Genomic DNA, 24,890 nt, shown 5'->3' with positions numbered 1-24,890 from the left:
ATTTTAAAGAAGATTTTATTTACCTGACAGAGAGAGAGAGTGTGTGCGTGCACAAGCAGGGGGAGGGGCAGAGGGGCTGAGGGGCTGAGTGGGAAGCCCAATGCAGGGCTTTATCCCAAGATCATGACCTGAGCTGAAGTCAGATGCTTAACCAACTGAGCCACCCAGGTGCCCCAAGAAATACATTTTTGATAATTTTTGTAAGCTAGTTAATTAAGCATTTTGTCTGTTAATACATTTGTTCAGTAATCATTTTCAGTGCCTACTGTGTGCCTCAAGTCCTGAGGTAAGCCTAGCCATGCAGAAGTAAGGAAAAAGGTGGTCACAGTCAAGTTGGAAGACATACATAAAAAATAATGGCAGTATGGTACAATAAAGGATATAATGAAATTATGAAGTGTGTATGTACAAGGTAATTTTGAGGCCTGTAAATAGTGGCTGTTGTATAAAAAACTACACTCAAGGTGTATTTTGAAGATGATTAGGAGTTTGTCAGGCAAAGAGAATCAGCAAGGCCACTTTCCAGGGGAAGGAACTAACTGTGTCAAGGAATGGAAGGAGGAGTGATTTCCTTGGGTAATCAGGAATGGCTGGCGTAGGGTTTAAAGAGAGAGATGGATGAATTAAGGTTAGAGAGACAGGCAGCAGCCCGCTCACAGAACACTTTATATGCCATGCCGGGTTTATATTTTTCATCTCATAAGTAATAGGGATCAACGGAAAGATTTTAATCAGAAAAGCAAAATGGTCATATTTTCATTTTATACAGTCACTCTGTGGGCAGTTTAGAGGCTGGAAATCTGGGGAGTAATCCATACCAGAGATAATTAAGACCTGTTTCTAGGCAGTGCAGTAGAGAAGGATCTGACCTGAGAGCTAGAATCAGAGGAATTACCATGACCTCTAAGATAGGATGGCAAAGGAGAGGAGAGATTACTAAGACTCTGGCTTGAACGATACTATAGATAATAAAATATGGGAAGGAGAGCAGGTTTTAAGATACTGAATTTAGTATTTGTAAAGTCGAGTGTAGAGCACCTGTGGAACACCTAGACAGAGATACCGGAAGGCCGCTGGATATAGATTTGGGTGCTCAGGAGAGAGCTTGAGGAAACTGACCTTAGGTGATATTTTCCAAGGAAAGTAGGGAAAATGAGAAAAAAGGGAGGTTCGAGAAATGATTTATTTCCCCCATCCTCTCTGGAAAGTAAGAGAGCATCCTCAGATGAATAGGAAGAGAGAATGGGAAGGAAATTGAGCTTGTGAAGGAGACTCAGAACAGTTGGAGAGGAAGAGAACGGGGAGGATCACAGAAGCCAAGGGAGGCTAGAGGAGTAAGGAGAATGAGCAGGAGGGATCAGCAGTACCATGTTGCAAAGAAAAATTCTTTAGATACTAAGAAAATATTTTTCAGTTTTTGTGATATTTTGTGATAATTAAGATATCATTTAGAGGAGGAAATGGAGGGTTATCTATTTAAATGTATTTGGGACAATTGGCTTACCAATTAAAAAAATATAAGGTAAGTCTGTATCTCATACCTTATGCAAAATAAATTTAAAAATTAAATATAAAAAGGGGAAATAATAAAAATACTAGAAGAAAGTATGGGTCTATATTTATAAAGTGTTCGGTTTTCTTGATGACACCCAAATTAGATAGGAAGAGGCTATAAATTGGACTGCATATAAATTCACCCATTTCTGTGTGCTAAAAATACTATAAAATTAAAATGTAAATGACAAACTGGGAGAAATATTTGCTACATATTTGACAATGGTTTAATATCCTTAATATATAGAAGATCTATTAATAAAATGAGTAACTGGAGATTTCTGGCTAAGCAGTTACTCATTGAAAATGGATTTATCTCTACTTCCTTCCAAAATTTTGAAAAAATGATAGAAGAGAATCACAAGAGGTATAAATCTGCAAAGATAGAAAATATGGGAGTAGGGAAAATTTTTGTTAATGGTAGACTAAGTGGTTGGGCTCTCCTTCTTGCAAGTAGGGAAAGCTGGATACAATTTAACCCAAAATTTATGTTGAAGGTAATGGTGAGCTAGAAAATGGTGATTTGTGGGGCTAAGATCTCTGGGAGGAGGGAAGCTCATAGATAGGAGATCAGATTTGAATCTACTTCTGTCATAGAGGAATCTGCTAATTAAGAAGAGGCAGGCAAGCAAGAAGCTGGAAAGTCAAATAGAGATTTTGATGGACTTAAAAATTAGAGGGTGGGGGACAGAAATTGTACTTTGATACATGTAGACTGGGGAGGAGGGACCCTGGGAAACTTCTTAGGCTTTGAGCAGGGGTCCCAAAGGCCTGGATCCTAGGAATAATAGTCTCTCAGAAGTGCTGAAGTCCAACTTCAAATCCTTTCAATTTTTGATTGGATCAAGGTGATCTTGACAGACATAAATGTAAATTCTTTCTGGAAGAAGATAATATCACCCAGAGCCTCAAATGATATCTGCACTTATTTATAATGACTGGCACTCATCCAGCAGATGAAAATTTAAGACAATTTGACCAAAACCAAAAGAAACAAGAGACTATGGAAATGGATCCACAGGGATCCAGATAATGAAGTTTTAGAAAACGGTGTTGTATGTAATATGTTTAAAGAAATAAAAGATAAGATTAAGAATCAAGGAACTGGAACCTTTTTTTTTTTTAAAGATTTTATTTATTTGACAGAGAGAGAGAGATCACAAGTAGGCAGAGAGACAGGGGAAAGCAGGCTCCCTGCTGAGCAGAGAGCCCAATGTGGGGCTCGATCCCAGGACCCTGGGATCATGACCAAGCCAAAGGCAGAGGCTTTAACCCACTGAGCCACCTAGGCGCCCTGGAACTGGAACTTTTAAAAAAAGAGAAAAAAAGAACCAAATGTAAATTCTAAATTGAAGGATTGTAACTGAATTGAAATTAAGATCTTAATTGATGGGCTTAACAGAATAGTGGTAGTAATAATTTGAAAATAAATATTCAGAATGATGAGAAATGTGAAAAATGGGTGGGAAACACATAAAAGAATGTATGTATGATGTGAGATTCAGTGAAATTGTTTAATGAGTGTGTAATTGACATCCCAGTAGGAGGAGGAATCTTGCAAAAACAGTATTTGGAGAGCAAATGGTTGAGAATTGTCTGCAACAGACAAAAGCATCAGATCACCAGTTCAAGAAATACTATAGACCCTAAGCTAGATAGATACATTCAAATAAAATCTCACTGAAACATAAGGCTGCTTTTAAAACCAAAGATAACAAGAAAATCTTAAAAGTAGCTGGAGAAAAATTACACATTACATTTAAAAGAGCAATAGGGGTGCCTGGGTGGCCCAGTCAGTTAAGCATCTCACTCTTGATTTGGGGTCAGGTCATGATCTCAGGGTCATAAGGTTGAGCCCTGTGCTGGGCTCCTCACTGGGCATAGAACCTGCTTAAGATTCTCTCTCCCTCGCCCTCTGTACCGCCCCCCCCCCCCGCCAGGCTCGCACACGTGCTCTCTCTTATTTAAAAAAAAAAGAAAGAAAGCAATAATAGTGACAGCTAATTTCTCGACAGAAGCAAAGGTCAAAAGACAATTGAATGATATTTAAAAAATGTAAACAAGAAGGGAAACTGCCAATCTGGAATTCTATACCCAGAAAGAAAACCTTTCAAAAGTAAAGACAAAATACCACCTTTTCAGATCAGCAAAAAGTAGAAAGAAGTAATCTCACCAGACCTGCACTGGAAGATAGTAAAGATTCTTCTTTGGGCAGAAGGGAGATAATCCTGTAGGACAGCTTTAAGGTTCAGGAAAAGTGAAGAACAACGCAAAGGTGAATGCAAATGAATCTTGATGTATATAGGACAACAATAATGCCTTGAATGGTTTAAAGTATACGTAAGAATTACATACATATTAAGGTAACATAAATTGTGGGGACGTAAACAGAGTTAGTATCCTGTGGTGTTTGCACTGTCCAGGAAGTAGTAAAAGTAGTAATATACTTAAGACTGGTAAATCAAGGTTGCATGTTTTAATCTCTAGATATTCATGAAAAGAATAGTAAAAGAATGTATACCTAACAAATAGAGGGGAAATACAGAGGAGGAAGAGTTACCATCAAGTAAAATTTGGCTAATCCAAAAGGAGGCAAAAAGACAGAAGAAGGAACATAGAACATTTGGGAAAAATAGAATGCAAACCGTAAGATGATAGATTTAAACCATGACAGTAGTAATTATTTGAAGTAAAAAATGAACTAAATTTTTCACTTAAAATACAAAGATTGACAGATTAGTTTACAAAACAAAGTGATTCATAACTTCATGCTGCTCACAAGGATGCAGATAAGTAGAAAGTATAATGGTAGAAGAGGACATATCACTTAGACACTACTCAAAAGGAAACTTGTGTACTATATTAATGGAGTAGAACTTAGGGCAGAGAAGCATTAATAGGGATAAAGAGAGACATAATGATAAAATAGTCAACTCAACAGTTCTACATCTATATTCACCTAAAAACATAGTCTCAAAATACACAAGGCAAAAATTGACAAAACAAACAAAGAATAGACAAATACTACAATCATAGTGGGAGATTTAAATACGCTTTATTAACCAATAAAGAATCAGGGTATAAAAGATCTCAGTTACACAATTAACAAACTTGAGATCTTACTGGGTTTACCAGTAGATTGAACACAGTAGGACAAAGAACTAGTAAACTGAAATGATAAATATTAGAAATGAAATATAGAATAAAATGAAATACGAGATTAATGGGGGACTGTATCCAGTATCTGTAGACTGAACTTTTTTTCATACAAACATGGAACATTTATCAAAATTGCTGATCCCCAAAGTAATTCTTGACAAATTTCAAAAGGTTGAAATCAGACTTATAAGCATAGGCTTACTATTTGAAAATCAGTGTAAATCACTGAGTTAATGAGATAAAACTGAAATGTAATGTGATAATGTCAATAGATAATGAAAATTAACAATTTAAAATGCAGTCCCATGACACATTATGACTAAATAGTAACAGTCCTTAATTTGATAGAGATTACTTAGAGAAGTCCTATGGCAAGCATCATGTTTAATGGTGAAATGCTGATGAATTTCCTTCTGAGACTGCAAAAGAAATAAGTTGTTTGTTACCATTTCTCCTACTAAATTTAATAAGGCAAGAAAAATAAAAAGTCAAAGATCAGAAAGTAAAGAAAAAACTGATTTTGTAGGTGACATGATTGTATATAAAGAAAGTCCAAAAAAATTTCCTTTAAGTCAATTATAATTAATAAATAAGGTTGGAAGATTTAAGGTAATGCTGGACACAGTTGCAATTTTACATATCAACAATTAACAAAAAATGTAATAAAAATATCATTTGCAAAATGGGGTGCCTGGGTGGCTCAGTGGGTTAAGCCTCTGCCTTCGGCTCAGGTCATGATCAGGTCCTGGGATCGAGCCCCACATCGGGCTCTCTGCTCAGCGGGAAGCCTGCTTCCCCCCCCCCCCTGCCTGCCTCTCTGCCTACTTGTGATCTCTCTCGCTCTGTCAAATAAATAAATAAAATATTTTAAAAATATCATTTGCAATAATATAGTTGGATTTTTCAGAATTAATCTAAAGAAATATAAGGCATCTATACAGAAAACAATAAATATTGAGACAAGTTAAAGATCTAAATAGATATACCATGTTCATGGATTTGAATAAGACTCAATATTTTAAGATGTTGATTCTTCAGAAGTTCATGTGTGCATTTAATATAATACCGGAGAAAATATCAGCAGGTTATTTTTTTTCTTTTTTGTGGAACTTGATAAACTGATATTAAAGTGTACTTGGAAATTAAAAGCAAGGAATAGCCAGAATAATTCCAAAGAACGAACTGGGCTGGCTTACTGTACTGGATAGCAAGACTTACCAAGCTGTAGTAAGTTGTTTAGTTTGAAGAGTGTTGTTTAGGTAAGTAGACCAAATGACCAAACTAGTCCAGAAAGAGACCCGTTCTGATCTGGACACTCGATTGATTGCACAGGAGGCACTGCTGGATAATAGAGAAAGGACAGTCTTTTCAATGAGTGGTGTTTGGTTAATTAGATACTCACGTGGGAAAGAAAAGAAAGGAAATGTGACCCTGTACCCTACAAACAGAAATTAATTCCAAATCTGTATCAGGCTGGATCCAATCAGGAAAGGGAAGCCAAACAGTAAGTTGAAAGAAAAAGTTTAATATGAAAAATTTTTAACTGTAACAGGGAATTGAAGTAAGGAGAGATTGGCTAGTTAAAAAAAAGAAGATAAGTGTAGCAGTTGGAGAACAGTTGTTCCCTCTAGGGCTAAGAGAGAGAGCCCAAGGTAAAAGTCCCCTACTCCTAGGACCAAGACTCCATGGCTTAATGCGAGGCAGAACCATGGTTGGTGGTGGTGTGCTGGTGGATGTTGGTGGAGCTTGATGGAAATCTGCCCTCTGGAACTTGGCAGAAGTTGCTCTCTAGTGCATCATAGGAAAGCTTTTTGTGGGGAACTGTTTTACAGCATTTGCTCTCAAATCCCCCAAGGTGGTGGTCCTGGGGGAAGCTGCTGCGGCCAGGCAATGCTGGCCTCTGTATGCTGCAGTCTCTGGAGGCCAGAGAAGCTGCTGCACAGCAGGAGCTGGGTGGGCGCTGCGTGGACGCTGCATGGACGCTGCGTGGACGCTGGGGAGCTGTGTGTGCTGCTGGAGATAGATGTGGAGAAGCCACCTGTGTTGAAGGAGCTGGACGCTTGCGTGAAAGTGTTCAGAAAGCTGCTTAGATCAAGATGCCAAGAAGCCGGTGGTGGTTTTTGTTTTTGTTTTTGTTTTTTTTGCTTTGTTTCCCTAGCAGTTAAGATTCTGGTGTCTCCCATTGTTTGTATTCATTCAGCATTTATTTAATACATGTTAAACATTCTCTCTATGCCAGATATAGAAATGTGTTTGTTACCAGATACTTGAGTGGACAAAATAGACATTAAGCTTGCTTTTGCAGCGTTTTATAAGTCTAAATTGGATAACCAGCCGTTCTGACAGGCAGTGGTTCATGCCCTGCTGTAGTCCCTGGGGAAGGCTCTATCTGTGTCTGTATCTGGATCTGTATTATCTGTATCTGTAGTGGTGATCCCGACACCTTTTGCCTTCACTGGGAAACAGCCATTAAGCAGATAGTCATAAGAATAGGCATGTATTTACAAAGTCGGATAAAGGCTGAGGAAGCAGAAACACAGGCTTTTGGAAGAGAGGAGGGTCTCGGGTCTAATTTAGACTGGAAGCAGGGAAAGAAAGGCTTTCTTAGGAAGTGATATTTTCATGACATGAGACTTGAGGATGAGGAGGAGTTAGCTTGATGAGATCAGTGATCAGAGGAGTTTCTAGACAGCGGCAAGAAGAGTGTGGGCCCATCTGAAGCAGTGGGAGAAGCAGGGAGGGGCCGGGGCTAGGAGAGGTGGAACAGGGCTGGAGAGGCAAGCCACAACCATTCTGTAACTTGAAAGAGGCCAGGCTGTGAGGTGGCGGCTGGGGTGGGGTGTAGAGTGGGCAGCCTTGTGCTCCGTTGTATAGGTGGGGGATGTGAGTGCCTTCTGTTGGGAGGGAGAGAACTTAGAGGAGAGGGCACTCTTTGGCCCAACCATTAGTTGAGTGTCTTACATGAGGCAGTATCCTGCACTCTTGGAATATATAAGACAACAAAAAAAGAGATCTCTGTCTTTAGGGAGCTTACATTCTAAAGGAGGAGACTGAAAATAAACAAAATAAGGTGCTACATGTATTGTGAAAAGAAAACTAGAACCTGTTAACAGGGAGATACAAGAACTGAGGTTGGGCGGGCAGTGGGATGTAGTTGTAAGTGGTGGGTTGGGTTTGATGCCACTAGAATGTGACGTTCACCAGGGCAGAGATTCTTGTGTTATTCACTGCTGTATCCCCAGAGTTTGGAGTGCCTGGCACATAGTAGGTGCTCAGTGAATGTTGTATGAATGATGAGTGATGCTGGATCCCAAGGATGGGAAGGAATGAGTTGTGGGAAAACTCCATTCACCTGTCTCCCTGACGCTCGTGCCACTGCCATACTCACAGCACTTCTGACACCAGACATTGTGGGGTGTTCCCCCACCAAGCTGTTCTCTCTAGCACCAGCTGGGTGTCCTACAGTTTAACTCAGTTCTGACACCGTCTACCCAGAGATTACATCAGATACACAATAAGGGCTCAGTCCCACAAGACTGCTCCCAGCCCCCTTCAGATGCCAATGGCAAGTGCAGGTGCTCACCTGTGCTTCTGATGGGCTGTAAATCTGAGGTTTATTTCATTTGCCAGAGTGCTCACAGAACTCAGGAAAACACAAGGTCTGGGAGGTCCCGAGGGCAAGGGTGGGTCCCTAAGGGCGTGGGGTGTATCAGCCTTCCTGTATTGATGTGTTTGCCAGCCTGGAAGCTCTCGGAACCCCGAACTGCTGGGGTTTTAAGGAGGGTTCCTCAGCTCCTTGTGAGTTGAGAAACTCCTCCATTTCCAGCCCCTCTCGGCTCTCTGGAGGGTGGGGCGGGGCTGGAGGATCTAAGCTTCCAATCCTGGCTTGGCTTTTCTGTGACCCGCCAGCTCTCAGGAGCCATCCAGGAACCCATCTGAAGGTGCCTCGTTAGAACAAAAGACGCTTCAAGTGCTCTTTTCACTTAGGAAGATACAGAGGGTGTAGGAGCCCTGTGTCAGGGATAGGATCGAATACCAAACACTGGGAAAAAAGATAATCTCACTTAGGCAAATTGTGAGGGTTTTGGGAGCTCTGTGCCATGCATGGGGCCAGAGAATAATACATGTTTTCTGTTATCTCCCATTGAGAGACCAAAATGAAGTTATCTTATAGGGAAGGTATGCATATTGTAGGGATATTAATACTGATATTGTAGGGATATTAATACTGATATCCTCAATTCAGAGTACAGTAGTCACTCCTTAACCGGTTTGCTTTTCATGGTAGCACTTAAACATGGTCAGCCGCCGACACTCCTCCTCCTGACATGCTGCCAGAAGGTCAGTTGTAGCCAGACGCTCTGTCACAGTGCCTGTGCCATCCACGTCACTCTGCGTCCTCAGGGAGGCCTTTTATCCTCTCATGTCATCACAGGGAGAAAGTCGAGTACAGGACAATGAGATATTTTGAGAGAAAGGCTACATTCACATAACTTTTATTACAGTATATCGTTACAATTGTTCTATTATTAAATTATTGTTAATCTCTTAATTTATAAATTTAGCCTTATGGTACGTTTGTATATAGAGGAAAAAATATTCTCTATATAGGGTTCAGTACCAGCTGTGTTTTCAGGCAGCCACTGGGGGTCTTGGACCATATTCCTCCCAGATAAGGGGGGACTACTGTAAATTATATTTGCTTTTAAAGGATTTAACTATTCAATTACATTTTGAATTCTTGGAGTTAATGTTGTTTCATGGCATTAGTTTTTTCCACTGTATGTTTTCTCAGTTGTATTAGTAATAATTTACAGATCTGCTTATCCCCTGGGATATTACCCAATTGAAAGGTGACTACTTTCAGTAATTTTAAAATCAAATTGGTGTTATATATTGATTTATGTATCGAAATTTTTTTACCACCTGTCTTGCTGCATTATACTGCCATAAGGTTGTGGTGCTGGCAGGGTGTGTGTGTACACGTGGGGCGGTGGTTTTATGCCACTTCAGCCAGGTTAGCTGGAGTTCAGCGGGGTAGCAGTGGTTGTACACTGAGTTTAAAGCTGCGCTTTCTGCAGTCATTCTGGTCTGTCAATTGGACAGACCCTTGGTGAGTTCTCGGGTAGCCTTTGCTGAGGTCAGCCTCATGACGATCTTTTTGTTTGCTTGAAATCCTATTGACAGACCGTAACTCCCTCCAATTTAGGTGCGCATGAAGATTGCCCTTTATTTGTCGAGTCTTCTGCTTTCTGCTTGAGGGTTCCAGTGTCATATATAATGTCATAGCGCAAGAAGATAGAGCTTCTGACTGAGAAGTATAGGGCACTCTTCTGTTGAGAAGAGTTTGTCCAGCCATAACCGGAAGCAGGCTTCTGTTCGAAGGACTGCGTCTCTGAATGAGCAACGGGGAGCACACTAAATTGCCTGCATCCTTTTTGCCATAGGTAGTCTCCCCTTCCCGTAGAAATCACTTTATTATATTTCTGTTATAAAAGTAGACAGACAGGGGCGCCCGGGTGGCTCAGTCGATTTGGTGTCCGACTCTGGATTTTGACTCAGGTCATGATCACAGGGCTGTGAGGTGGAGCCCTGCCGGCTCTGCACTCAGCATGGAGCCTGCTTAAGATCCCCCCCCCCCACTGCTTGCACGCACTTTCTGGCTCTCGAGATAAAATATTGAAAAAGGTGTGCACACATGTATTTTATTACAAAAATAATGGTCATTGGAAGCATGCTAACAACAAAGGCACATAGAGATTAAAAATGGAAACTTTTTCTTAAAATTATACACCCTAGGAGATAACCATTGTCAACAGTTTGATTTATATCCTTCCCTGGACTTTAAAAATGCATATGTAAATCACGTATGTACGTGTAGTGTGTGTGTGTGAGAGTATGTATATATGCACGTTTACATGTGTCTAAGGCTCTGTGTGTGTTTGTATGTGTGAGTATACACCTGCCCTGAGGAATCATGCGTGCCTCTTGCCTGATCATCCCCCTCCCCCTGCCCGGTTATTTCCCGCACAGATGCATGGGTGTGGATGCATAACTGCAGAGCAGGGATGTTTTGTAAAAATTTTAAACCAGCCCTTTGTGGGTTGTTTCAGCATTTTGCTCGTGTAATTTAGTGATGTACTTAACATTCTTGTTCCCGTATTTTTGCACACTTCTCCAGTTATTTCTGTAGGAGAGAGGCCTACTGTGCGGTTAGTTGCTCATCTAAGAGTGGAAATGTTTGTCATGTGCCCTCCAGAAAGGTTGTGCCAGTGTCTTTTCTCACTAGCCGAGAGTGTCCATTTCCCCAAACCCTAACCAACACTAGGTTTTTAAAATCTTCTCTCAGATGAAAAATCATGTCTCTGTTAATTTGCATTTCTTTGCATATTCCTAAAATTTGGTATGTTTTGGCCGGTTGTGTTACTTTTCTGACTTGTCTGATCATTCTTCTACCCGCCCCCTCGCTTTTAAAGTACATTCTTCATCTTTTCCTTTCTGATTTCTGTGTGTTTTTCTATAAACAAGTGTGGGTATAATTTTTCCTGTCTAGTCACCTGTATTTCATTCTCAGTTTTCTTAACTCGTTATATGTCCTGTGGCAGTCCTGTGAGTCATGCCCTCAGACTTTGAATCTTTCTGGCCCACATAGCATGCCTGGGACAGTCTCCCCACCCCACTTACTCATTACTCTCCCTAGATTTTCTTATCTGTTACGTATTTTTATCTGAGATGTTTAATACAGAGAAACACTTTTATAAATGGAAGAGTGACGTAGAACTCTTAATTTCATCCCCCTCCCAGTACATGCTGATTATTGAATCATTGATCCTTTTGTACTGATTGGAAATGTTGCCTGATTACCTTGTGCTAAATTTTCACAAACACGTGGTTCTTTATCTTGATGCCCTCTCTTCATTGATCTATTTCGTGTGTCTTTGTCAGTCCCACATTGTGTGCTCTTTCCTTACACACACATTTAATTTTTATCAGTCTAAGGTATTTTGAAAATTATTTTGAAAATTATTGCTCCTTTTCTAGTCTTTTTCTTCCAAAAAAAGAGAGTGTGACTTCATTGGCTTCTCTGAATGATCAGACACCAGTTTCTGTAAACTGAGGTTTTTCCTTCTGGCAGCAAATGTTGTGGGTTGTTGAAGAAAATGAATTAAAGCAACTTTTCTTGCCACTGAAAATAGAATTGAAATAATCTCTAGCTTTCTTTCTTTTTTTTTTTTTTAAGATTTTATTTATTTATTTGACAGAGAGGTAGAGAGAGAGCACAAGTAAGCAGACCGGCAGGCAGAGGGAGAGAGGGAAGGAGGATCTCCGCTGAGCAGGGAGCCCAATGCCGAGGTCGATCCCAGGATCCTGGAATCATGATCCAAGCTGAAGGCAGCCGCCCAACCAACTGACCACCCAGGCACCCCTCTAGCCTTCATTTCTCTAGCTGTTGTGTTCGACCTTTCCTCCTGTCTTAGCATACATCAAAAGTAGAAGTATTTTGGGGTGTGCTGGGTTAGTGGGTGGGTTCTCTTGAGGTCTGAGCCCACTGGATAGGGGTCTGGGTGTCTCAGGCTCCTGGCAGAGCATGAGGGGCTCAGCATCTGTAAGCTGCACATGGGGTTCCTTGTGTCATCAGGAAGTGCTGGCCTAGGAGAGGTACTTGAGCTCCAGGCAGTTTTCACTGTAGGTCATTATAGCTTCATACGGAGTTAACATTCTGAGAGCCAGACTTCTTTAAAAAAAAAAAAAAATTGTGGTAAATATACATCACATAAATATTTACCCTCTTAGCCATTTTTAAGTATACAGTTCTTTGGCATTAGGTACATTCACGCTGCTGTGTGACTGTCACCACCATCCACCTCCTGAACTCTCTCCTCTTGCAGAACTGAAACTCTCTTCCCCTTAAACACTAACTCCCTTTCTCTCCTCCCCGCCTGTTCTGGCCGCCTCTCTTCCCCTTTCTGTCTCTGTGAATTTGCTCCAAGTTTCTCACAGAAGTGGAATCACGCAGTATCTGTCTTTTTGTGACTGGCTTTTTTCACTTAGTGCAATGTTCTCAAGGTTCACCTGTGTTGTAGCATGGATCAGAATGTCTTCCTTTTTATAGGCTGAATGATGTTCCGTGACATATACACACACTTTACCTGTCCGTCCTTTGAGGGACACCGGTCTTGCTTCCACCTTTGGGTGTCGGGACTCTTGTTGCTGTGAACGTGGGTGTATAAACCTGAGAGGCAGACTTCTTAGAAGAGGTATCTCCCCCACCCCATTTTTGCCTCTTCTTCAGATACTCCAGTCTGAATTTAGCTTCCATTATTCTGCAGAAACTTCTTTCTTAGATCACCAGTGACCTCAAGTTGTTTAATGTAAGGAGCATGTTTCAGGACTTGGTTTGGTTTCTCAGATGCAGTCAAGCAAGTTGACCATGCCTTTCCCTTCGTTGTTTGGGTTGGTGTACTGTTTGGGTTGGTGTACGTCCCTGGGTTTTCTTCCCACTGCTGGTTCTTCCTTCTTGATCTTTACCCACCCGCTAACGGTGGAATTTCCTCAGGGCTTGAAACTAGTCTTTCCTGTGTGGCTGTTAAATGTGGGTATTTCTGGGAATCTGAGGGCCTTTACTTCTAGATTTCCATTCTTTCTTGCAGTGACCGCCCGCCATGCCCACCGCCCCCAGCCCAATTCCACAGTCTCAGCCTGTCCAGGCTCCCTGGTTTGTTTTGTGAGCTCAGCACTCGGCTGAGCTCCTCACCAGAGCTGCCTGCAGGTACCTCTGCTGGAGGGTCTGACGGGCTTCTGCTTCGTGTCTGAAATAGAACTGATTGTCTTCCTTTCTGTCTCTCCTGTCTCAATAAAGGGCCTGTCCCAGGTGCTCAAGTCAGGCCTGGGGGTCTGTCTAAAATAAACCTCTATAATCAGAACAGGTTTAGGTTTACAGAAAAGTTGCAAGATTATTTTAGAGAGCGTCTGTGTACCCCCTGCCCATTTTCTCCCATTGACATTACTTCGGTACGGTGGTCCCAACCAACCAGTCCTCACCCATTACTATAAACTAAACTCTGCCCATTATTCAGATTACCTTGGTTTTAAACCCCTGAAGTCCTTTTCTGTTCCAGGACCCTACCCAGGATGCCATATTACATTTAGTCATTGCATCTCCATAGGCTCCTCTGCACCGTGACAGTTTCTGACTTTCCTTGTTTTGTTGACCTTGTTTTTGTTGACCTTGACAGATCAGCTATTTTGTATGATGTCCTTCAGTTGGGTTTGTCTGCTGTTTTTCTCATCACTAGGCTGGGGTTATGGGTTTTGGGAAAGAAGACCCCAGAGGTGTGCTGCCATTCTCCTCACAGCCTGTCAAGGGTGCTGCTGTCAGCATGGCTGCTGGCTGACCATCTTAACCTTGATCACCCACTGAGGTGGTGTTGATCTGGTTTCTCCATTGTAAACTTACTATTTTTCCCCCTTTAGAGGCCATTTGACCCCTCCTTCTCTTACTCCACACGGAATCCAAACCTACGTGTTCTGTTTGCAAATAAACGTACTTTCTGTCCAAATCTCTCTCTTCACAGTCACCACTGCTGTTTGAGCCACAGTTACCTGTGCCCAGACTGCTCTGAGGGATCTCCTGGCTCCTGTCCTACATGCACTTTGATCCCCCCCAACCAGTCTCCACCCAGGTGCCAGAGTGGTCTTTTAAAAAGGCGCTTGTGTTACTGTACCCCTTTTCTCAATCCTTTGATTGGTTTCCTGTTGTACGTAAGATACCATCCCAACTTCTCTGCGCGATGTGCAGGGCCTGTGGGATCTTACGTCTGTCACCCTCCAGTCTCTGGACAAGCCCCTCTCCCCTCCTTCTCCCCGAGTCCCTTCTGCACGCTCAGGTGCTTCCTGCCACTTTGCCTTTTACATGTCGCTTCTTCTGCCTAGGAGATGGTCACCAGCCACCTTGCTGGCCTTCAGGTCGCAGCTGTGTGGTATTTCCTTAGGGAGAACTTGCAGGCCCCCTTCAGCTGAGGGCCTTACCCAGTGTAGGTTTCCACAGGCTCCTGCACTCCTTCTGCCTTTCGTTGTGTGCCCGGGGCACCTCTCATGTGGAGCCTGCCCCAGAGTTTTGTGCTCAATATTTGACTAAATGAATTTATCTTTCATTTAGAGTAATGGGTAGAACTGCACAGTGGAAACCAGTTTATCTTCCTTGTTTTAAGCATGCAAATATGTCAGTAAGTGTTTGAATTTAATTCTGGCATTCCACTGCTTTGGATCCTATCTGTATCCTTGTAAATGCTTTGTGTAAGGTCCTGTGATGGGTGTAGCAGTGGATGGAGAAGTGTGTATGCACCTCAAGGACCTACCTATTCATTCATTGCCTCATCCTCCAAATGTGTTTGAGAGCTGCAGTATACAGAGCCCTGCACAGAGCCCAGATGGTACTTTTGGAGCCTGTGGGACATCTTCCATTCCCTCGGGCGCTAAGTCATGGAGTAGGGTAGAGCTGGATAGATGTAGTTTCAATTCCAGCTCTGCCAAGATTTGTGTCTTGAACTTAACCTTTGCCCATCTGCGAACGTGGTAATAGCATTATCACTCTTGTAAGTCTTGGAAAGAATGAGATAAGCAAAAGAATATATGATCAGTATCATAATCATTGCAATCACACACAGCTAATGTTGATTGCTTTTTAGGTTCTAAGCGCTATGCTAAGCAGTTGATATTACTTATTGTCATAAATTCTCACAGCAGCCCTATGAAGTAGGGCTCACGTTATCTTCATGTTATAAATGAAGTGAGAGAGACTCGGTTAAAAAATTGAAGAATTTGTCCAAGGTCATGGAAGTAAGTAAGTGGTAGAACTGTTACTGGAAGCCAGAACCACGTGACCTGATTTCAGAGCCCAGGAAGGACTCCCTGTGTCTTGTGAAGCCGCCAACCTTCTAGTGCAGCTTCATTTTGGATTTTTCAAGACTTTTTTGGGATCAGTTGGCATTTTAAAAATGTTAATAGTTTTGGGAGGAAGAACTGCTTTAAGCTGTTGTCAGCTGGAATTTGTTCCTTAACTGTACACTTTGGCCACTCTGACATCTGTGACTCTGTGCCTGCGGGAGGCAGGGGGTGTGTGGGGGGACTGGAAGGTGGGGTTGGACCCACCTGGGCACTTTTTCTTACAGTGAGAATTGAGGCTCCTATGGTCAGACTCACCTGGTGGTTTTACCAGAACTGCAGGCCTCAGTTCCTTTTTTGGTGTACTAAATCGTCATCTCCTAGTGGCAGGTCTTGGGAAACAATTTTTGCAATGACTCGTTTTAAGTAGGGGGGTTCTTTCTTATTCAGCTTGAAGTTTGAGAATCAGTGAATAGAGGAGATGGGGAAGGTAGGAGTGTTAATGATCCTGACTGTTGTGCAGGAAGCCACAGAGCAGTTAGCCTGGGCATGGGTGGTTAGTCAGCTTAGGAACAGGTAATGTACGAGCAAAATATACAGTGGACGAATCTGTTCTCCTTCTGTTTATTTCTTACCAATTTGTATTTGGGGGAATTTGGCATATGTTATATTATTCTTTTCCCCTGGTGGGACAGTACCAGAAAGGAATGGGTCTTGGCTATGACAAGTTGACATAATAGAAATTTCAAATCTGACCAAAAAAATGTGAGAATATTCGGTGAATTTACTTATCATTTGTAAAGCTCGGAGTATGTTGTCTAAAGCTGGTTTTGTATTCTCAGAGGATGGTCAGGGTCAGGGTGCCTTGATTTTTGACTTAGAGAATGGGCTTCCAGAGTTGGGGTTCAGCGGCTCAGCGAAAGTGGCTCTCCCACACTCCCCCGTGACACTGCTTTCTCTGCTTGGGGACCGCAGCCTGGCCGCGTGGCTCACAGGGTGCAGGGGAGCGCAGAGTCTCTGTCTTGTGTGCCCGCTCATTCTGAAAGTGGCTTTTTTGAGGTATAATTGGCGTTTAACAAACAGCACTTAGAGTGGTTGTAAGTGCACGCGCACGCCCCGCGCGGCCAGCTCCACCCGGCCGCGACGGACGCGTTCATCGCTCTGAAAGGTTCTTGGGGGCTCTTTGCTGTCCCTTCCTCCCACTCTCGTCGTCCTTTTGTGGAATCTGTTAGGCCAAAAAAATGATATTGTTGAGGATAAAGTCATAGGCAGAGAGGCATTTAACCTGCATTTTCTAGCTTTCGTTTTCCTCCTGAGGACTAGTGGAAGTGATGTGATGACTGTAACTGTAGGTTGCTCTGTCACGGGAGGAAAGTTTTGAGAAAAAGACACATCTCGTACGACAGACGATCTCTGAGAAGCTTGGCAGAGATGCATTTCTAGAAAGGTCGAAGAGATCGTAGAGATGGTGACTGTTGGAAGGGCACGGAGGACCAAATGCTTTCAAATTTTTTTTGGCCTCTCCCTGTAAGAAACTTTTGTCTGGACATTTCTCTTTTTCATCTCTGAGTGCAGTCGTGGAGGTTGGTCTGCACTGAGCGCCATGTTGCCGAGTTACTGACTTCTGGTAAGGAAGTAGTGAGGTAGATCGGGTTCTAGTGTCAGGTTTGTTTCGGCTGTCGCCGAGCTTTCTGACTCTGCATTTTCTCAGCTGTTTGTTTTTCATTTCTTTTTGGTTCTCCCATGTATTTTGTTTTGTAAGTTATATGCTTGAGGTAAACATGGCAGCATTTGTGTTGTGATTTAACCTCATTAGAAATGATGTTCTTTGTCCTGTGTCTGTTTAGTTGAGAAATGAACCAATTCTCTGTGCTTATAAATGCTGGCAGGTCCTTGGCAAAAAACAAAAACAGAAACAAACGAACCTAGAATACAAATTGAGTGTGTTGGAGAACATGTCCCTCTAAAAAGTGATCCAGACATTGAGAGCTTACTATGAGTGAGGATTTCCCGGGAAAAGTGGTCTTCATTGGAACTCTGATGACCCGATGGGCCCGTGACAGTGAAGCTTGGTTGCGTGTTTCTGTGATGTTGTTAATCTACGCTGTGGCGACATAGTTCTGCAGTTTAGATCGAGGATAGCATGCATGTTAGTTATGCCCCTGAAGTTCTGGGGGGTTAGGATTTTTGCTCATTTCTTGTTTAATTCAGTGACTGGTCACCACTTTGGAAGGGGACCGTCTTGCAGTATGTGAGCCTTCTGTGCCCCTTGATGTAAAAAATACCAGTTCTACCAGCGAGGGATTGTTTTGGGTTGAAGAAGCCGCCTTAGTCTTTGCATGCACCGGCGTGTATAAATTCAGTCCATTTGTAGTCACCTAGTGCTTGGCCTTCACGGGAGAAAAGAGAGGGGCTCCTGGAGGAGACCTGAAGATGGTCATTTGGTTCCTGAGCCACTCCATCTGGGGCCCAGGAAGGGAGCTAGGAAAATCCGTTGCATACATCATGTTTCAGCGTGGGCCAGTCCCGTGGGGGCGGGGGGGAGCAGTGCGGGTCCCGTAGCTTCTGGAATTCAGAGCCAACCTGTCGCTTCAACAGATTTCAGGTTAAGTAGACAATTGCCAGACTGTTTCTCTGGGAAAACGTATGTATGTTCCAAATTCCTATCTCAGTGAGGGGCTCTGGCGACAACACATGATTGTTGAAGCTGAATTCAAGTGCTCCCCAGACGTGCCCTGTCCTTGAGCCCTGCTTTCAGGCATTAAATTATATTCCAGGACCCTTGATGAGGGCCGTCCTACTTCCTGATGGCCTTTACTTTCCTCCATCCCAATTAGCAAAATTATTCGCAGGTTTTCTTGAGTCACCTAAAACGTTCTTTGTTGGCACAGATTTATTCAGCGGCACTTGTTTGTCAGGACTGGGGGAGAGTTCTGTTTGTGTGTTTTTTAGCTTAGGTTGTCATCATTTCCATGGAGTCACCTGTGGGAATCCGGTTGGTTGTAGTTGGAGCGGTTCCTGACTGCTTGGGCTGCTGTCACGTTGGAACAACTTTGGCGGGGGCTAAACTGGTCCAGCATTTGGGCTAACGTGTTTTGGTGGTTGGTGAATTTTAGGAGTGATTTAAAAGACTTTAGAAGCAGCCTCTGTAGTGGCTCTATCCTCTTGTTTTAAGAAGAAATTAATAAGTACATGTGCTTTGGTTAATGAAGGGGTTAGTGTAGATACTTGATCTGAGTTGATACCCTTTTCTCATTTTAATAGGAAATCTTTTAGTAAAACAAGTTGACTCCCGTTACACCGCCGGCTTCTTGCCTCCGCCTGCAGACTGGCTGGAGCAGTACACACGCCTTTTTGGATGGGTTATCGATTCCTGCCTAGTGCTCCCAATTGCTCGCATGCCTCCCAGCAACAAACACATATGTGACAGACTTTACGTGAGATGAGCATTCCAGAGAAATGAAATGCTAGTTTACTTTTCAGTAGCTGTGGAACTGAAAAAAAGAAATCATGTTTTTTAGAATCGTGGCCTTAAGGCACTAACACACTTGTATCTAGTGCATGAAGCTCTGCAAGTTATTTTTTAACAAAACCTAATCGGGGGAACAGAAATCTGATGTTTATAGAGTTTGTTTATTTATTGATTGCTCTGAGCCATCAGAAAGAATATGCTGTTCCTTTTAATAAAATCCTGTTGGGCAGTTTTCTATATTTTAATATGTAAGTATTGTTGGAATTTGATTTTAACAAGGTGAACTCTGATGTTGGATACTGTGGGATGGAGCGCAACTAGGGGCCTGGAAGAAGGATGGTGCTTAAATCAGGTCCTGTTTTGCTCCCTGTGGTGCCAGTTATGTCCCCATTACCCACCCACCCTTGAGCCCTCATTTGCACTGCGGTTAGAGCCTGCGGTCCAGTAAGTGCTGGGCACCGCGGAGCCTGAAATCAGGGAATGTGGCCTGCTCCGGTTGGGTTCAGAGAGCAGACTAAAGATCACTGCATCCTGATTGCGTTCACTTCCTTTGGTAGCGAAAGGAGTATGGAAATTCTTTGCTGTAACTCTTAATACACTCACTGTTGCTGCAAAGTTAAGTATGTTTGTCATGACTTAGATGGTAGCTTTGTGTTGCAAAACAAAATCTTAGCTCTTCTTGTCTTTTTAAAAGCAAACTCTTCTAATTTGTTAATGAGGAAGATGAGTAAATAGTAAGAAATTGAAGCCTGACCTGTCAGATGCTTTTCATTGTTGGAGACTCATCTTGTCAAGCTTCTATTAATTCTGTGTAATTCCAGCAGAACTGCAAGTTATTTTGCTTAAAATGTCTTTTCTCCCCTCTGTGCAGTGAGAGTTGAATGTGAGAACAGATCTTAATAGATAGAGTTACACAGTTTATTTTATCGTGTATCACTTTATTGCTGTCTTCTAGAACATTGTTATACTAAATGTTCCAATAATGGAAATTTTATGCAGCTACTTCAAATGAAACAAATTTGCAAAAACTCAATTTTGGAACTCATTCCTTGAGGAGAGGGAAAAAACTCACCACACTGTGACCAAATTAGATTTCTGATATATTGGCAACTTATCAAACACTGTCATTTCCAGAAAACAGGGTGTGGGGTCCAGTGGAAATGTCAGTACTTCTCAGTCACTTATAATTGGAGACATTTTGGGTTTCATATGATTGTGTGGTTAAATTTTTACAGAAATTTTGTTGGTAACAGGTAATTGAAATTTGGTTTTGTGCCTAAATAAAAATGGCTCTACACGGAATCAGTCATGACTTGTGTTCAATTACAGGGGAGTCTTCTTTTCAAGAACTTGATTTTAAATTCTCAGAGATATTAGTTTTACTTACTAGAGCTCCTTTGTTTTGCAGAGATCATGATGCAGCCGTCCTTTTGGATTTCTTTTTAATAATGTGTGACCCTTCACCTTTGATCCCCTGACCTGCATTACCTTGGTAACCATTTCATTTTTTAATTTAATTTCATTTTTTAATTTTGGTGTACAAGCTGTAACATTTCATCTCTCAAAGTGTAACACGCTGATTTCCTCAAATAGAGATACCCCTTTGAGCGATAAATTTGCAAAATGCTGTCTTCATTTTCTGTATTAAAATTCATTTCAGTTTTTAAAATAAAGTGTAATCTGTGTTTTCATCCTTTTAAAATTTAAGTTTAGTGAGTGCATTTCCCTATACAATAGATCTCCTTTTCTATTCATGTTTTGCAACAGCTAGATTACCTTGCCGATCACACATAACTCACACGCACAGCAGCCAGCCACCACCACCTCCTTTCCACACGCACCCCCGCCCTGTCAGCACGCACCCCTTCCCATGCAGATTACCTCCTCTTTCTTTCAGAAATAGTGGCAACTTGAGCTTAGCAGTTTTAGCTGCCACGTTGTACAACCTCAGATTACATTTTATATTCTCAAGTATTATTGGGACAGAGAGTTGAGCCCCTTAATTCCATGTATGGACTAGAAGATAAGAAAGCCGTCTTTTCCCCAGAAAGTACCTTTCGCCTCCTTTAATATTTATTTCTTTATTTGAGGCATAAGTTAATAACAAGCAACATTTTTAACGTGGTCAGAAATGTGCTTTTGTCTCTGCTGAAGCCTGGGTACTCAGCTCAGTGGTCTGTATACCTGATTGCTTTATGACATGTGCTATTTTGTGACTGTTGTTGAGACATTTTTAATTGTGTTCTGCTTTTCAGAAAATTCTTATTCAAGAGCAAAAACAAACCAAAGTCTAAAAACAAAAATCAAACTTGAGTTAGTTCTTTGAACTGGCAGGATATTCCCAAGAAATCATGTTCCTTAAAAAAAAAAAAAAAAAAAAAATCCTGTGGAATTTCTTAGCATGGCCTGCTGAAGCACAGATTATTTTTTAAGTGTCTCATTATTTTATTCTCTAACATTTAATGCTGATGCTTTAATTGCACACAGCTGAAGCTGCTCAATGAGCACTGAAATGGATTTAAGTCCTCTCTGAGCTTTGTTGATACCTATAAAAGTTTATGTCATTCATTAGAACCACAAATTAAAATTAGTTGTAGTGAGCTGCTCATTGGAGATTGGGACTCTCATGAACACTTCTTCAGGCTTACTAGCTTGTTTTCGTCTGTTATACTCACATACTTAGAAAACTGCCTTTGACCTTGGCTATCTTTTCCGAGAATCGCAGAATACCAAGAGCTGAGAAATACAAATCCTGTGATTACAAAGCCAGAAAGTACACGGAATGAATGTCCCAGTAGTTATGAGCAACTTATTTGTTGCCTTGCATCTTAAGGGTTTTGTTTTGTTTTGTTTTGTTTAAATGAGAATGCTCTCGGAGTTGTGTAGGAATGTTTTCCAGATCCCACCCATTATTTGTTCCTCTGATGTGTTATCCTTCCTGTCCCAAAGGAATAGTGCACAGCTCGGGTTTACTGCACAGAGTGTGCTCTACTCCTCTTGCCGAAGCCCCTGAGGGGAGCAGGCTGCTGGTCCCCAGAGAGTCACCGGTGCCCTGTTGACAGAATCAGGGCCTCTTGACATCTTCCCTGTAGGCTCCCATGGCTCCTAGAGATAGCTGCTTTATTCCCGAGTTCAGTAGGAGCTGAAGAGACATAAATAGGGGCACAAGAGAAATGTTTTCATTGTGGTATTTTATTTTGCAATTAGGTCAATTAGGTTTTCTTTACAGTTTTCTGCTTAGTGCATTTTAAGGTAACTTAATTTTTCTGAGAGAGCGAGTGTATGGACATATTTATTACTTACTTTCGAGAAACATTGCTTATTTGGTTCGCATTTAGGGATTCGAGTCAGTTGTAAGCCACATGGATGTAGTGTTTGTAAGCATGATTCAGAGAAGACTCTAGTCTGGGAGTCAGAAAAACATGCTTTTGACTAGCAGGGTATCTGGATGTGCCGTTTGTGTCTTTTCAGGGAGTTCTGCAAAACTGAACAACTGGAATAGAAAGGCCTCGAAAGACTTTCACGTCGACGTTATTAAAAACACGGAAATCAGTTGTGCAGTTTAACGATATAGGAGTTTGTAAAACATTTCATGGATCCGACTTCAGTTTTATCCTATGTGAAATGTAGATGCTGTTTTGTCTCCTACTTGCTTTTTAGGGTTGTTGGCAGGATAAATGAAACCCTGTATGCTGGACACCCTGGGAACCCAGAAGGAAGGTGCTTTTGAACTTAAACTTGAACTTAAACTTTGAACTTAAACTTCGTCCTTTGCGCTGTTGGCAGCTGTGACCGTCATGCTGGGAGGCAGTTGTAGTGAAGTCTATGGTGAATGGCCAGGAGCATGGGCTCTGGGGCCAGGTTCCTGGGCCCACCCCAGTGCCACCTCCCACCTTGGCCCCTTGCAAGTGGTTTGACCTCTCTGTGCCTCAGTTTCCTCCTCTTTAAGATGGAGCTGATAAAAATAGCCCCCTGCCCAAGGGGGTCATGGTGCGTCTCTGGGGGTGAATGTCTGCAAAGAAGTTAGAGCAAGGGTGACACAAGGGGTGGCAGTGGCTGTGGCGTCCCCGTCAGATCCTGCACACTGGAAGAGACCCAGGCAAGGGGGGGTTTCAGTGACATGGAATTCTGAGGGGGCACACACCTCGCAGGAAACGAAGCTTCAGGGAGCTTTTTCATTGTCTTGCGACATTCTCTGGGAGAGCCATGCTTACGGGGAGAGGGGCTGGGGTGCTGGTGGTGATTGGGCACCTCTGAAGCGGGTGCGACTTCAGGTGTGTAAAGGTCAGTCTGGGCTCCTAACCCTGTAGGAAGAAAAGCTTAGATGAGGAAGAGCAGTTAACCCTTCCCTGTTAGTGGTTTTTGGCTGTAGAGATACAACAAAAGAGACCCGTGGGAGAGACACCCCATCTTTCACCGCTCATCTGGCTCCCAAGGAGTCCGAAAACTCGTATGAGGCTTCAGTGCTTCCTCCTAAGTCGAAGAAGTGAAAGGAAGTCACTGTTGGGGTCACGTGCTCATCTAGATGCTTTCTATACATTTTTAATTCTCTCAGTTTATCTGTGAAGTGAGTGGCATGTTCACCTTATTTTGCACCTGAGAACACTGGTGATCACGTGGTTAAATCAACCCTCATAGGGTCATATTCTAGGAAATAATGGAACTGGGACTTCAGTTGAGGTGCTGTCCTTCTCCTGGCACCGGCTTCCTTGTTTTATTGGCAAACGTGGCTGGACCCCTGATAGGAAACAAATCAGCCGTTTGGTTGCAGGGGACTCCACTGTGTGCATTATTGCCCCATAGCTGTTAGCAGTGCTGACTTTGTGACCTGCCACCACCACTGCCAGAAAGGCTCCCTCCTCCATGTGGCACTTAGCAGGGCTCCATAGCAGCGGCTTCCTCCATCTTGGCCGCTCGTCCAGGATCACTGTACAGCTTTCAAATACGGAGCCCTGACGGCATCCCAGGCTCTGATCTGGCCTTTCTGGCAGAATTGGTAGGTTCCGAAATATAGGAGGTTTATGTCATAAGCAGAAAAAAATGTAAATAACTGGTGCACATACAGACCTGTGCCTTTAGAACATGGGCTAGTGCTAGTAATTCTCTAGTTAGCTGCACTGTAAGTTCAGTGGGCCTGCATGGGCCAGTTTAGTAATTCAGCCACCTGTAGTCAGCACCCCTTCTGTGGTCAAAGTCCCAGCCATCCCCTTCGTAGAATATAGTGCTCTGGGAGTGGGCATCTGACCCTCCCCCAGACCAGGTTTGAAGTTGGTTCTGGAACTGAATACAGTTAGAGGGCTCTGCCTTCCTCCTCTCTCACTTCTTTTTTTCTCCCATCGTTTGTGCTTTTCCCCCTCCGTCCTTTCTTCTAGCTCTCAGCTCCTTTCTCCTCTAGCTTTGTCTCCATCCATGGGCCAGATCCCTCTGGGTGTGTCTTTCCTTTGGACCCCAGAGCACTTGAAGTCCTCCAGGAGGCCTAGCCTAGCACAAAGTAGGTGTTCATATCAGCATTTCTTGGTTTGTTTTCATGTCGATCTTTTTTTTTTCTCTTTACTGAGTTTTTGTTTTTTTTTTTTTAAGATTTTATTTATTTATTTGACAGACAGCGATCAGAGGCAGGCAGAGAGAGAGGAAGGGAAGCAGGCTCCCTGCTGAGCAGAGAGCCCGATGCGGGCCTCGATCCCAGGACCCTGGGATCTTGACCTGAGCTGAAGGCAGAGGCTTTAACCCACTGAGCCACGCAGGCGCTCCTTCATGTCGATCTTTTAAAGGGGTGTGCACCACCCCTCATTAGCCTGTACACTGTCAGCTTTCATTGGCG

At 42.7% G+C, this 24,890-nt stretch overlaps 1 protein-coding gene across 4 annotated transcripts in view; it reads left to right on the top strand.

The window, feature by feature from the left end:
• Window positions 1-24,890, top strand: part of CAMTA1 (calmodulin binding transcription activator 1) — an 814,502-nt gene that overhangs the window by 58,600 nt on the left and 731,012 nt on the right. Inside the window, exon 5 of one of the 4 annotated variants that reach the window (XR_013966637.1) lies at window positions 20,478-20,734. The exons of 2 other annotated variants lie outside the window; for them this stretch is intronic. Coding sequence is in view for 1 of the 2 variants with exons in the window: in XM_080800234.1 (XP_080656360.1) it covers window positions 20,478-20,486 (9 nt within the window). In the remaining variant the exon portion in view is untranslated. Of the gene's footprint in view, window positions 1-20,477; window positions 21,430-24,890 lie in introns of those variants that run through there. One more of the 4 variants, XM_080800234.1, reaches the window with a different exon arrangement.

This window comes from Martes martes (genome assembly GCF_963455335.1).
Source record: "Martes martes genome assembly, chromosome: 4".
Lineage (NCBI taxonomy): Eukaryota > Metazoa > Chordata > Mammalia > Carnivora > Mustelidae > Martes > Martes martes.
This window is presented reverse-complemented; position numbering and strand designations above follow the sequence as displayed.